Source organism: Brassica napus, chromosome A5 (assembly GCF_020379485.1).
Source record: "Brassica napus cultivar Da-Ae chromosome A5, Da-Ae, whole genome shotgun sequence".
In the NCBI taxonomy this organism is placed as follows: domain Eukaryota; kingdom Viridiplantae; phylum Streptophyta; class Magnoliopsida; order Brassicales; family Brassicaceae; genus Brassica; species Brassica napus.
This window is the reverse complement of record NC_063438.1, coordinates 13138668-13152695: the sequence shown is the minus strand read 5'-3', so window position 1 is coordinate 13152695 and position 14028 is coordinate 13138668. Positions and strand designations below refer to the sequence as shown.

Below are 14028 nucleotides of genomic sequence, written 5' to 3'. Positions count from 1 at the left end.
ATTTTCAAAAAATAAATTATAGAAATATTTTAAAATGAAATAAAATTAATGATATATCGTAATAAACTAAATATCAGTAAAATAAGGAAATCAGCTATTCTTTAAGGAATGCGTTTTAAAAATATTCAATAACAATTTTAATTTATTTGAATATATATCTTCTGTATTTTTGGAAAAGAAATGTGTGTCTATGTCATAATTATAACTAAATTTCAAACTTTTATATAGATTTATTTAAAGTAGTACTGACACAGATTGGAAATTTTGAGTAAAGTAAAAAAAAAAATATGTTTTGGAACCTATTTTCGGCATTTCCAAAGAACAATAAAAACAAATAATTTATACAATATACGTTATTTGATTTGAACGTTTTACAAAATACACTTCATGTACAACTGTTATTCTGATTAACTTCACTGTTCCACACAATAATTCGAACGTTGAGAACCAAAATATGCTAAAGACAAATCAGGGTGTTGTGGCATAATGATGAGTTAACTCGTAAATCAATATTCTGGTAAATTTTTGTTTCCTTCATAGAAACGCATTTTCCATATTATGTAATATATGGGCAAGTGCATTGAACGTTATAACGTAGGATCGTGGTAGACTAATGGTACACTACGTATCATATTTTAGTACTATCAGGTTAAAACTACACAACTGCTTCGAATAAAAACTTTTACATCGTTTTTATTTTGATGCCTTAGTAACGGTTTCGATAATATTTTGGACTTTTCCTAATAGTTCACTTATCTTTTTATTTATATCTCCTCCTATTTCTCTTTCTTTCACCATCTTTAAACGTCTCTCTCTTTTATATAAGACATTCATAGAAGCATAATAAATACAACAAAGCAAAAAGGTAAAATGAGCATTCAGTTCAATATGACTAATGCTCAAGAGTTGGGGCAAGAGACTATTGTGTGGGGCATATCCAATTCTGATGATTCTCAAGGTGGCTGCAAGAGAATCGACAAGCAACCGCCTCTAGTGCGTCCTTCTCATCCGTCTGAAATTCCGACATCCGATAAGAAAGCTTCAAAAGGAAAAAAGAGGACCCAAAGAAATGAGAAAAATCATGTAGAAGAATCACCCGATCATGAAATACATATATGGACTGAAAGAGAAAGGAGGAAGAAGATGAGAGATATGTTTGCTAAACTACATGCTTTGCTTCCCCAACTTCCTCCTAAGGTATACCTGATTAAATAATAAACGACTTATCAATGCTTTTTTAGTCTTCATATTTTTTTTCGTATTAAGTTCAGTTTTCGATAGGTAATTTGCATGTGGATCAGGTTACTGTGTTTTATAAAGAAATTATGCGTATGAACACTAATCATATAATACTGTGGAGATGGTTCAGTCTTATCCAACTCTTCAAAAGAGGAATTTTTGTGAAATGAAATTATATACTCATCCATCTTTTTTTTTGTCAACCTCATCCATCTTATTTAGTTCTGCAAATCTTACCTTTAAAAAAGTTCATTCTTTTTATTACATCATGAAAGATAGTTAGTATCAACTTAGATACGGTTCTCATTCTTATATATTATATTAGTTACAAACGATTTCTCAAACAACTAACATAAGATTATGTTTTAGAACAATTTATCTAAATCGTTTGTGGTCTTTTTTTCATCTAGAACAATTGTTTAAGGCGCAGATGATGTGATCGCACATAAATCAAAATGTCAAATCTTCATTGGTTTGAGGAATTTTAATTTATGTTAATTTTAGTAGCAAGAAAAAGTTATGTTTAGCCATTTTCTCAAAAAAAAAACAAAATTATGTTTTAGATTTCGATTTATTCAACTATTTATGCTTCTTCCTTTTCAAGTTAAGTTTCGTATCCTTTCGCTTTATATAAACACACACATATATATATATGTCACTTAGATTTGGTGTAATTTGGCAAACCTGCCAGGCTTTCGATTCCTTGGTTCCTTTTTGTTATACTTTATTTGTGGGGATGTTAATGTGTCGGATATCTTACGTTACGCAAAATCATGTATTAAATACTATTTTAATTCATGATTCACAGGCAGACAAATCAACAATCGTAGACGAGGCAGTGAGCTCCATCAAATCCCTTGAACAAACTTTACATAATCTCCAGATGAGAAAACTCGAGAAACTTCAATATTCTTCGGCTTCAAACACAACAACTACTACTGCTTTCCCTTATGATCCATCTTCTTCTCCTACAGTTCTCCTCACACCAATATCAAACCAGCCCCATATCCTTCCCGTAGGTGCCGCCTCAGCAGATTCTTACTCCCGTGAAGCTTTATTGGCCAATCAGATATCTTCTTCCAGCATGAACCTGCCCTACCCTTGTGATGACCCGACTGCTGAGTTTGATACTTGGTCCACACGTAACGCCGTGCTGAATATTTGTGGAAATGAAGCTTTCTTCAGTTTGTGTTGCCCTAAAGACAAATCAGGGGTTTTCACTAATATGTGTTACTTGTTTGAGAAGTATAACATTGACGTTATATTTGCTAGTGTCTCCTCTAATGTTTTCCGGAGCACCTACATGATCCAAGCACAAGTATAATATATATTATGGTCATAACATGTTCATGTTATATGTTGTAGTTTTTGTTATTTATGATGGTTCTTTTCTTTGTAATGGTACAGGTAAAGCCGAGCTATGAGAATCAGTTATTGGGAGATGGGTTTGGAGCTGCGGAAATTTTCAAGCAAGCTGCTCAAGAAATGGCCTTATGTTTTTCATCTTCTTGAATCAAATATGGCTTCGGTTTAAATTTATTTTCAGGTCATAAAATGAATTTTCAGTTTTAAGTACTTTAGGGTCTTTTGCAAAGTCCTTTTTTTTATGTGCATGCAGAGATTAGTTTGGACTTTGAACTTTAACACCCATTATAAGAAAGCAAAACAAGAATAAAGAGAAGTGATATCTTCTTGGAACATTGTTGTCTTAGTGCTTGTTCCCGGAAATTTTAGTTTATTTTTCCTTAATCAATGTATATTGGCAAACATTGTCCAATAGAATATAGAATGCATTGTTCTGTATGATGAAGATGCATTTATATTTACCCTATTTTTTATTTGTCCAATACATGTTTCCAACATACGTAATAAATTTAAAACAACAATATGGTGTATTTTATTTTGGAAAAATGATTGATAACTACCTGATGTACATACTGACTATCACATCACATGGCTAACCATGCAAAATAAACTAATGTATATATACCTACATGAAATATATGTTATACATGCTAACATCCTTCAAATTTATGATGTCATATAATGAACATCACAAGCTTAATTACATTAATCAGAAGTCGTCACATGGACGCCGAAGACATTAAAACCGTCAGTTTTTCGGTCGGTCTGCTAAGTGATTTCTCTGACCCATCCGACCCAATTAAATAAAAATATGACCCAACACGATTGCTTCAACTCTATATTGTCTCTTTCGAAGAATAGAGAGTCGAAGAACCTATACACCAAAATCGAACAAAATCGAAGTCGAGGAACGCATTTCCACATACCGAAACAGGTAATAATCGTTAAACACTGTATAGAGATATTTCCTTTTTGTTCGATTGTTAGGGTGTTATTGATTTGTTCGATAGATGGATCTAAGATCGTGGTCATCAAGCAACATTAGTTACATAGGTTGTGGTGGTAGCAAAAATGTGTGCTTGTCGTATGCCATCAAAGGTGTTCACGTCTTGGACATAAGAATCTTGGCCGCTGGTTTTTTGGGTGTGAATTGTACATTACCACCTTCTGCTCTTCATGATTCTCTTTCTCTTTTTCATGTAAGCTCGTCTCTTTATCCTCTTTAGAAACAGATTTTTCAATGTATATGTCAACTTCTTTATATCATCGAGCTGCTGTTTCCAAATTCTTCTTTTTAAGCTCCACTTTTCCGCACAAAGGCTTACACGTCAAAACTTTCAGAAGGGAGCTTGAACCACATTTTCCCAACAACGATCCTTCTCTCAAACAGCTTTAACACCAAAGCTGTGAAGACAAAAGCTAAATCCACCGTGAACAAAACGAGTTCTCCATCAACGAAAGTCAAGACCCCTTCTTCCTTTTTAAATTGTCCACCATTGACTTTCACTGAATTCTCGTCAATATAGAATATCAAAAAAAAAATTAACCTTACATAAAATCAAGGCCTAAAATCAATAAATAATCCCGACAATAACCCCACATGAGACCCACCACTCGACAATAAATAATCCTCACACAAGCCTGAAAATAGTGTGACCTCCACAACAACCCAAAAAATAAACAATAAACTACAACAATTTCATTAACTCTAATAAGAGTTAGGCAACATCTATCAAGACTTCTTCAGCAGCTAAAATATACTTGCTATACAATCGGTATCTAAGTTTCTCTCACACAAGATCCACACAAAAGAAACAAACTCAAAACAACAAAGAGATTTTATCAGCTACAAAACTGTACATTTTCATGATTGAGTTACCATTTTTTATCGTTTTTGTGAGGTCTGGCTCATGCATAGCCCATCAGTACTTCTGGCCTACTGTCGATGATATTATATGGGCAAGATAGAGTTGGGTTTAGTCGGCGAAGCCCACCACCGGATCATCTATATGATACAAGCATTAGGTCTAGTACTCTCTACGGTTCATTATCATCAAGCTGGCCCACCAACATTGAGCTTAACTTGGTAAAAAAAAAAAATTCTTATCAGGCCAAAAGTCCAAGCCAGCTAGACGGCGGCAGCGGCGCGCATGGTGAGCCTTCTCTCCCCTTGAGCTGTTTAACCTCTCATAGCATGAAGCCATATATATAACTCAACATTGAGTCTCCCAACCGATGTGAGACTTTACTCAGTTTCTTCATTAAAGCCAAAAGGCTTTTTATTAACCCGTAGGCCCATTTCTCTTCAATTCTTGCCTTATATTATTTTACCCATTTGGTTTGATAATTTAGGCCCAACAGATCTGATGAGATCGCGATGAAGCCAACGTCCCGAGACTGAGGAAGCCGACATCTCGCTCGAGACCAGTGCAAAAAAACTTCTCGCTGGAGACAACTGAACTGATTCCTCGCTCAAGACTGACGAAAACTGCCAGCATGGTACGATTGATCAAAGATCAAACCCAACCGGGGTAGACTTGATCCACGATGATGAAACCAGGAGCCACAGGTCGCTGCCACCCTGGTCACTAAGACGCATAAAACAAACGATCTAACCATCAGATCTGATGGGAACCGACGGAACAACAGACCAAGCGGAGACAATCCTATAGTTCAATCTACTACTTCAGGCAGGTATCTCCCTTGCCGACAGCACACTCCTTAAAGAGGAGAAGGAGCTGTAATGCGCACGCGCCACTCCCATCGCCAAACCACCGAGAATCTCCAGGTGCTCCTAAATTTTCCATCTCACGATCTGTATATTTCTAGACCGAAGAGACGACTCACTTGGTTCCGGATCCAACCACCAAACCTGAGTTTAAGAGGACCAGACGAAGTTCGGACCGGGAACTTAAACAGGAAAACCCCTCGAGCCTTCGAGCTCCAGATAACGGGACCAAGTAAGCTTAATAGGATGTTTCCAACAATTTCGTTAACCCGAGCCCATAAGCGACCAACTTGCGAAATAGTACCAATGTAAAACAATTTCATAGGTTACATTGAAAAGAGTGAACACTGAAGGACGATATCCTCCACTAATGACCTAAAGAGGTGGATATGATGTTTATAAAACACATAACTCAACAAATTCAACAGCTCGCAAGACTCCTGCCTCATCTTCTGATAAAGAAAAAAAATGATATCTCTATTTTATCCTAGAACTCGAATTCGTTGGAGGAAGGCTAAAACTGATTCCTCAAAACGAAATGACCTCTTTTCACGAGATTCGAACTTGAAAAAAGCATAGTAGACGAAGGACGTGTTCCATGGACGAACCTAACCATGAAGTTACTTTCTTTGAAAGCAAACGACGAATCTAGACAAATCATAATGATACGCATATTTCTAAACGAAAACAAGACCACAATAAAGAAAAAGCTTTATATCTCAAGTCCTCAAACGTGACCTGGCTCCGTAAACGGCATTCCGAGCATGAGAGCTCGAGACCTAAGGAGAGCTCGGGCTGAGCAAGAGAGGGACCAAAAAGATTACTTGCTTTCTATGTAATTAAATCATTTACGTTTGCGAAACGACCAAAAGATTCCTCCACCATCTGATTATGGAACGAGAAGAACACGAAGAGTATTTCTTTATGTTTATTTCATTAAATAAACACAAATTGGCTAAAAGTCCAGAATCGTACACACAACAAAAATGAACCTAGCTCATGCCAATCACATGAGCTCGTCTCCATACGATGCAGTTTACACTAATCAGACGTCTCCTTGAGACAATTATAATCAAACTACGTCTAGACTTACAAGTGACAGGACGCTCGATATGATCTGAAATGGACGAGTTGTATGCGAACCAAATAAATAATTCATATCCCGGACGCCTCGCCCTCTCATCAGCTACACGAGGAACACATGATCAAACGTCCAACACATTTACTTCTCAGTTAGCTCAAAGTTACCAGGACCAAAAGACATCCATGCGGTAAAAAATTCTTTATAATCTATTTATGCATATCAATATAGTGCATAAGATAATACATATTCTTGCATAGCTATTGTGATCTTCTAAGTCATCAGATTCATATTGATTCATTATTTTGCATCACAACTTCATAAATAAACTTATTCAACTGCAAAATGTTTAATACACTCTTCTTGCACAAGCTTGAATTCTTAGCGAGTTTACCATGCGGTCTCAGACGACCCAAGCTCGCATCGACCTAATCACCTAAAATACCATCCATATAATAAAAGAAAAAACAATATCGATAAACCACGTCCTTAGGCCATCACTGGCCCGCGAGTTAGATTCCTGATCAGCTTCTATCTCGCAAAACACCTCGAGGACGAGCGATATAAATTGCTCCAGTAACCGAACCAAAGTAAGAACTCAAATGTCGAACGTGTAGCCGATCATTTTGCATTGACTTAATGATTCATTAATGGGATTATATTTCTAGTTCCATACCTTTACACAAACACAAAATATTTACACAAACGGCATGAAATAAACGACTAGATTCATATCAAAAAGCTCATAAAATAAAACAAGCTTAATAAACATATTTATTATGCAAGTCCAATCTACCACGAGAGATCAAGGTAACTCCTCATCAGCAACCCTGTGCACAAGCTCGGCCCACTACCTTTACAGCCACAAGCTCCATCCAACTTTCATCTCACCAGCAGGATCCACATTTTATTACATCGAAATCTTGTCCGGACCCGTGTACATAAACGAAATCGGTCACCTGATGATCAAAAGAACCTCAGATGACTCGGTGTAATGCATCTAGTAGCTTAGGTCGGACTCATATTTTGATCACGACAAAGGAGCCAAGACCAAATGCTTCATGCGACCTCTTGTGAGCGACCTCACTAAGTAATGGCAAACGACTTTGTAAACTCCCTAGAAGAAAATCAACTTGGAATTGTATTATTGTTCCGGATGCTTTACTGCCCTCCAACCTCGCCACCTTGCTTGAAGAACTGGGGGACAAATGTTGCACCATAATTGGGCACCAAGTTTCATGTGATTAATAAAACGTCAAAAGACGACGTCAAAAGTTAGTTAGCAAGCTCCCCATATCTCGGACTCACATGGACCTAAGAAGAGGTCAAAGATTTGATCAAATATTAAGGAGCACGTGCAACTAACTTACGAACTGACGGAGGCTGATTGCTCCTATAAAAGACGAAGTTATTACTCTTGTAAAGAGGGGGCTTCTTCTGGAGATGGACGAGACACAAAGCTTGTAAAAAAAGGAATAAAGACCCACGAACATGAAAAGAGACTTCGGTCTCGGCAAGATCGCCATCTTCCTCCACCAACACATGATGGAATCCTTATATCTATTTAATGATTAAACAAGTCATCCATTTTTTGATGATTTAAGAAGAACGAGAGAGATGAGATTCCCAATAATAAACACATCTTCGTAATTGTGAAAACAAGAATCCATAACGATAGCGACCCTAAAGAGATCATATGCAGTTCGAGAACTTATCAATCGTACACTAACTACTAGTTATTCAAGACAAGAGATCTCGAAGCAAACATCGAGCTCGAGACTGAGAATCCGAGGTCTCTCCCGAGACCGAAGAAACCGACATCTCTTGACGGGTACGTAGGAAACTTGATCCCGAATCCCTTGACGGGTACGTAGGCAACTTGATCCCGAATCCAGTCACGATCTTTCTTTTCCTGATATTTATATGCTATTCGGCATACGAATAGGATCCATTTTTGTCGATTCATACTTGATTAATTCATTGCGTTCTAAAGATATCGTTGCCCATGTTATTTTTTCCCCAGATTAAACTCTCGATCACTACAAAATACTTAATGTAGGATCTACATGTAGGAAAAAAAATGGGTGTTGAACAAATTATACCAATGTACATAGTCTAAGGAATATTTATGTGATGTGTATATTAGAGTTTGGCTTCTCCACAAACTTACTCGCATTGTTCTGACTTGTTTAATTTGTGAACCATCCAATGCATGTTGTCATCAAAGTTGGCACATCAGCTTCATTCCCACAGCTTTTGCCATCATTAATGGATTAAATGTATCAATGTTTCCCAAATCATACTTGTTTTAGTTAATTTTGGTACGGATTGGCTTCTACCAAACATTAACCTAACAAATGTCTTCTATACTCCCGTTTGTTTCTCATGAAAAGGGTGATGAGTCATATCTTTTTGGGGAGTTCAACATCGCCTATAAAACCATAGTGTAAGTAGTTTTGGTTTTACGTAGATACTTAAGAGCATTTCCAATGTAAAACTTAATTTTTTCGTCCAAAATGGAGTAAAATTAAGTATGGAACAAAAAAAATGTTCCAATCCAACACTATTTTTTATTTCATAATAGAGGAATGAACAAACAAAAATATATTACTCCATTTATGGAATAAATTTTATTATGAAGTAAAAAGTAAAGTAAGGTTAGAGTACTTTTTATTACATACTTATTTTTTACTCCATTTTAGAGGAAAAATGATATTGGGTTGGAAATGCTCTAATAACAAAGAGAAGGGTGTACAATAAAGAACAAAGAGAAGAAAACGTTAGGCCATGGATAAAAGAAAGAAAAAAAATTATAAAAGAAACTATTAGAAGAAGAGTTGAGCATATTTTCTGTTTAAGAAAAGCTACAAAGGAAATAGTTAATAAAAATCATTTTTATAAATTTTTGGTTATGGGGCAAAAAAGCCCAAATTTCTTCTTTTTCTTTTTAACAACAATGATACTCGAATACTAAAACAAAAGCAGCGTACACGTGTTAAACATTCAAAGGCATAATCTTCCTACCTCTATTGGACCAAACAGTAGCTTTATAACAAGTTACTGGAGTGATGACAAAAAAAAAAGAAAAAACAAGTTATGTATTCTACCAAAGAGAATAGTTGCAGAGAAGTTGACAAATAACATAAGAAGTTTAAATACTTGCATAAATTTATATAAAGAGTAAAGCATTCTTCTTCATTGCTTCTTAAGCATGTCATCATCTATGATTCCTCCGTGAGTGCGCCAATCCAGCTGGATTATAGGAAATTGACACTGATGAACAAAAAGACGCTTTCCATCGGAGGACCAGATAGTCAAACTCTCACGAGGATCATCTGGTTCACTGTGACAATCACTATCAATTTTCTCTTGTGGAGATGTAAACACTGTGGCAACATATTTCCCACTCTGATTCCAAGCAACCTGGTTGGCCACCACGTTTGCAACTGGGGAAATTTGAGCAAGCTGGTCCACATCAAAAAACTCAAGGTTGCCCTCTTTCAATCCAGCAAGGACAATGCGATTGCCTTTGGGCGACCAAAAGAGAGCATCTGCTTGCCTGTTGCTCAAAGTAGTAAGCTCTGTGACCTTTCCAGGTGTCTTCATCGAGTAGAAACTGACAGACAGATTTGGTTCGTCTCCGTAAATCACAGCAAATCGGTGACCGCTAGGCTCCCACGCAAAAGCCAGGATCTTCTTGTCCACCTTGAGAGAATCTGTGGGTATGCCTTCCTCTTTGATGCGGAAAAACTCAAATCCCCCGCAAGTATTGACAGCGAGGTAATCACCATTGCTCTGCCAGTGCATCTTGCAGTCGCCAAGAATAGCGGTAAGATCCTTCTCGGCCAGCTTAACGTTGTTGGGGAATTGCAGAAGAACAACCTTGACAGGCTGCTTGCCACTTGCTTTCAACAGTATTGCAAGTACAGCTTGAGTTGGAGACCAGGAAATATCTATAACATCATCAAGGAGCAGTGGGGCGTTGCCCAACAGGTTGAATTTCTTGGTCTCGAAGACAGATACAGTCTTGTTTTTGCTAAGAATGGCAAAGAATTCATCATCTTTACCCCCAGCCCATCTTATAATAAGAGGCCACTGTGGGGAATCAGCAACATCAACATTATTTAGTCCAACGATTGCTGTCCCAGTTCTCACATCGAAGATCTTAAGCCAGAGTCCATTTGGATCCCTTGGTTTTGGTTTGCTATAGGTGACCAGGTATTTTTCACCTGGGGAAATATCAAACTCTTCTACCTGATAATGTCAAAAACGCAAGAGTTGCCCAAAGTCCGTACAATATCTTGAACCCCAAATAATGACCATGTTGTGGTCAGCTGCTGTGACAAAGAACGTGCCTTGAGGAGACCACCGCGAAGGTACCCTCTTATCAGCAGGAAACATGAAAAAAGATGCGGTGCCATCAGCAACAGACCAATTATCATTCCATATAAGCTTGTCATTTCTGCCAACACGGACAAATAATTCATCCCAGGCTCCAACATTAAAGCACTTGGAGTCCAAGGGTTTGTCATAAAACTTCCTGGTCACAGAAGAAGAGCATGGAAGATCAAAGAGAGTATTTTTGTTTTCGATCTGGATAAACTGCAAGTAAGAGCGTTCTGTCTGAATGTTTGATTCCTCTTGGGATCGACTAGATCCAGCTTTGCTCCCAACCGTCTTCCAGGTAGGGATGTTAACATAGGTAATTATCCATGGGTTTACCCAAACCCACTAATAATGGGTTGGGTTTTTGCCCGTCTAAGATTTATTGGGTCGATTATGGGTATTAATTTTGAAACTCATATTTATATTGGGTAAATATAAAAGGGTAATGGTGTACCCATGGGTTTTCAGTTATATTATTACATTTTCACCATTTTAATTAAATTATATAAAATTTGCAAAAAACGTTTTTTCCGCCAAAACCGTAAAAATAAATTATCTCACAGAAACCAAAATATGAGTTTTCCCGCTGAAACCGAAAAATCGAGTTTTCCTGCCGAAATTGCAAAACCAAGTTTTTCCGCCAAAATCATAAAACCAAGTTTTTCCGTCAAAACCGCAAAACCGAGTGTTCTCGGAAAACCGCAAAACCGAATTTTCCCGCCAAAACCCCAAAACCGAGTTTTCCGCCAAAACTTTAAAATTGAGTTTTCCGACTGAAAACCACAAAACCGAGTTTTCCGACTGAAAACTGCAAAACCGAGTTTTCCCGCCAAAACCGCAAACCCGAGTTTTCTCGCCAAAACCGAAAACCCGCAAAACCGAGTTTTTCCGCCAAAACCTTAAAATCGAGTTTTCCGACTAAAAACCGCAAAACCGAGTTTTCCCGCCAAAACCGCAAACCCGAGTTTTCTCGCCAAACCCGAAAACCCGCAAAACCGAGTTTTTCCGCCAAAACCTTAAAATCAAGTTTTCCGACTGAAAACCCGCAAAACCGAGTTTTTCCGCCAAAACCTTAAAATCGAGTTTTCCGACTGAAAACCGCAAAACCGAGTTTTCCCGCCAAAACCGTAAAACTGAGTTTTCTTGCCAAAACCGCAAAAACAAGTTTTTCCGCCAAAACCGCAAAACCCAAATTTTCCGCCAAAACCGCAAAACCCAAATTTCCTGCCAAAACCACAAAATGAGTTTTCCTGCCGAAACCAAAAAACCAAGTTTTCCCGCCGAATCCGAAAAAATGAGTTTTCCCGCCAAAAACGCAAAATCGAGTTTTCCCGCCAAAATCACAAAATGAGTTTTCCCGCCAAAACCGGAAAATCGAATTTTCCTGCCGAAACCGCAAAACCGATTTTTTTCGTCAAAATCGAAAACGGGTTTTCCCGCCAAAATCGTAAACGATATTTTGCGCCAAAACAAGTTTTTCTATAAAATTGTGAAATCTTGTTTATATATTAAAACTGACATTAATGATATTAATATTTTATATGATATTTTTAGAATAAATAAGATAATACTTTGGATACCCATGGGTAAACCTATACCCTATTGGGTTGTTTTTTGGGTTTGGATTTCAACTTTGATGTTTCTGGGTTTTTACAGGTTGGGTATAAACTGGGTTAGGTTATTTGTGGGTTGGGCTGGACTGGGTTATTTTACCCTAAGTTAACATCCCTACTTCCAGGTATCTACGCCTTGATTCGCCATGATTTGGATTGAATCGATCTGAGAGATAAAAGAGCGGCCAAGTACAAACGCAGAGTGGCTAGGTTTTTAAAGCCCAAATTTCTAAAACGCTGATAGACGCCACCAAAAAAGATACACCACATCCACCTAGTGGGAATAGAAAGGTGGTATGACCCATTTTACAAGTTAAGTGAAAATGCAATAAGATCATATTGATATGAAATGACTAGGTATAGCTGAAAGCAGATCTCCATTTGAAATTGCGGTTTAAATTTTACAATTATTTTCTTGAGATATATATATATATATAGGTCGAATCCACGAACATCCAAACTCGAAAGTATTTTCTTGTCTGTCTAAAAAAAGAGAATATTACACTCTAAGGCAGTTTCCAAGTTTCTAATAACACAATGGGTCACATTTAGCTACTAGGACAGTTTCTTCTAAATAATCCCCTTTTCTCCACTTGTACCTAACCAATATAGTTCATCCGTAACTACTCATAGGAAAAGCCGAACTAGTTTATTGGCGGGAACCTATATCCACCGCACATCTCCCCCCCCCCTCATCCAACGTCCCATAATAAATATGTCATATATGACAAGACATATATCTGTCTAAATTCTCACCCTTTAGATTTACTTTTTATCTTTTACTTTTTACGGCCCAGATTTAATTTGTTATTCTACCTTCTTCATCTTCATCGTTTTGTTTCAAACCTTTTTTTTAGAAATAACAGACACTGTAATCTACAGCTTTGTTTATATTTGGCCACAAATTAACTTCCGCTAAACTTGTGGTTAGTTTTCTAACATCCAATTATCAAAATTAATTCATTTTCACTGTTATATTAATTAATCCAATTATGAACATGTATGAGCTGTTTTAAAGACAATTTTATCATTTATGCCAATCTCTACTGATATTCAATAAGTTCAGGTCCGCTTATCCAAATCTGAGTTTTTGACATCAGCCACGAGTAATTAGTACACATTATCTTTTAGCATGTGTACATCTTAGTTACGTCCACATGTACACATCTACACATTTTTCACAACGTCCGGGGTTGTACATTTGTGCCTGTTTATATGTACAACTTTGTTTCACAGGCTGAATTGTAATTTGAGAGAACAAGTATGAACATGTATAAACTGGTTTGAAGACGCTTTAACATTTTATGTCCACCTTAACTGATACCCAATATGTTCGGTTACTATGTGTATTACTTTATCACGTCCACATGTACATGCATTTATCTACCTCGTGGTTGTACATGTATTTAACATAGGTTGGTTTTAGTGTACAATACCTCTTGATTTGTACTTACACATGTTCTTTAGTCACACACACATTTATCTAAGGGTGCTTTCCTTGAACAAAAGCTGTTTCGTCCAAACAACACAAATACTACAATATCCGTCCTTACACAATATGTTCTTTAAACACAAATACTACAAAAGGCAAAATACGTCCTCCCGTTCTATAATAT

General features: G+C 37.1%; 2 protein-coding genes across 2 annotated transcripts; one reads left to right on the top strand and one right to left on the bottom strand.

Annotated features, from left to right (window-relative positions):
* Window positions 1–316: 316 nt before the first annotated feature.
* Window positions 317–3042, top strand: LOC106455022 (transcription factor bHLH95-like). Its single transcript, XM_013897085.3, has 3 exons — window positions 317–1197; window positions 2048–2557; window positions 2647–3042. Exons 1-3 carry the CDS (start codon window positions 871–873, stop codon window positions 2749–2751), a joined length of 942 nt encoding a protein of 313 aa, XP_013752539.1. The 5' UTR covers window positions 317–870; the 3' UTR covers window positions 2752–3042.
* Window positions 3043–9494: 6452 nt separating this feature from the next.
* On the bottom strand, window positions 9495–10676 carry LOC106453789 (eukaryotic translation initiation factor 3 subunit B-like; the record flags this gene model as incomplete). Its single annotated transcript, XM_022720327.2, has 1 exon — window positions 9495–10676. A coding segment is annotated over one exon (1068 nt), but the record flags the coding sequence as incomplete, so codon positions are not given.
* Between the last annotated feature and the right edge of the window lie 3352 nt (window positions 10677–14028).

Bases quoted from the DNA above. Each gene is read 5' to 3' on its own strand.
- LOC106455022 (XM_013897085.3), top strand. From the start codon at position 871: ATGAGCATTCAGTTCAATATGACTAATGCTCAAGAGTTGGGGCAAGAG. The intron at 1,198-2,047 runs GTATACCTGATT...CATGATTCACAG, and splicing joins TTCCCCAACTTCCTCCTAAG to GCAGACAAATCAACAATCGT. The intron at 2,558-2,646 runs GTATAATATATA...GTAATGGTACAG, and splicing joins CCTACATGATCCAAGCACAA to GTAAAGCCGAGCTATGAGAA.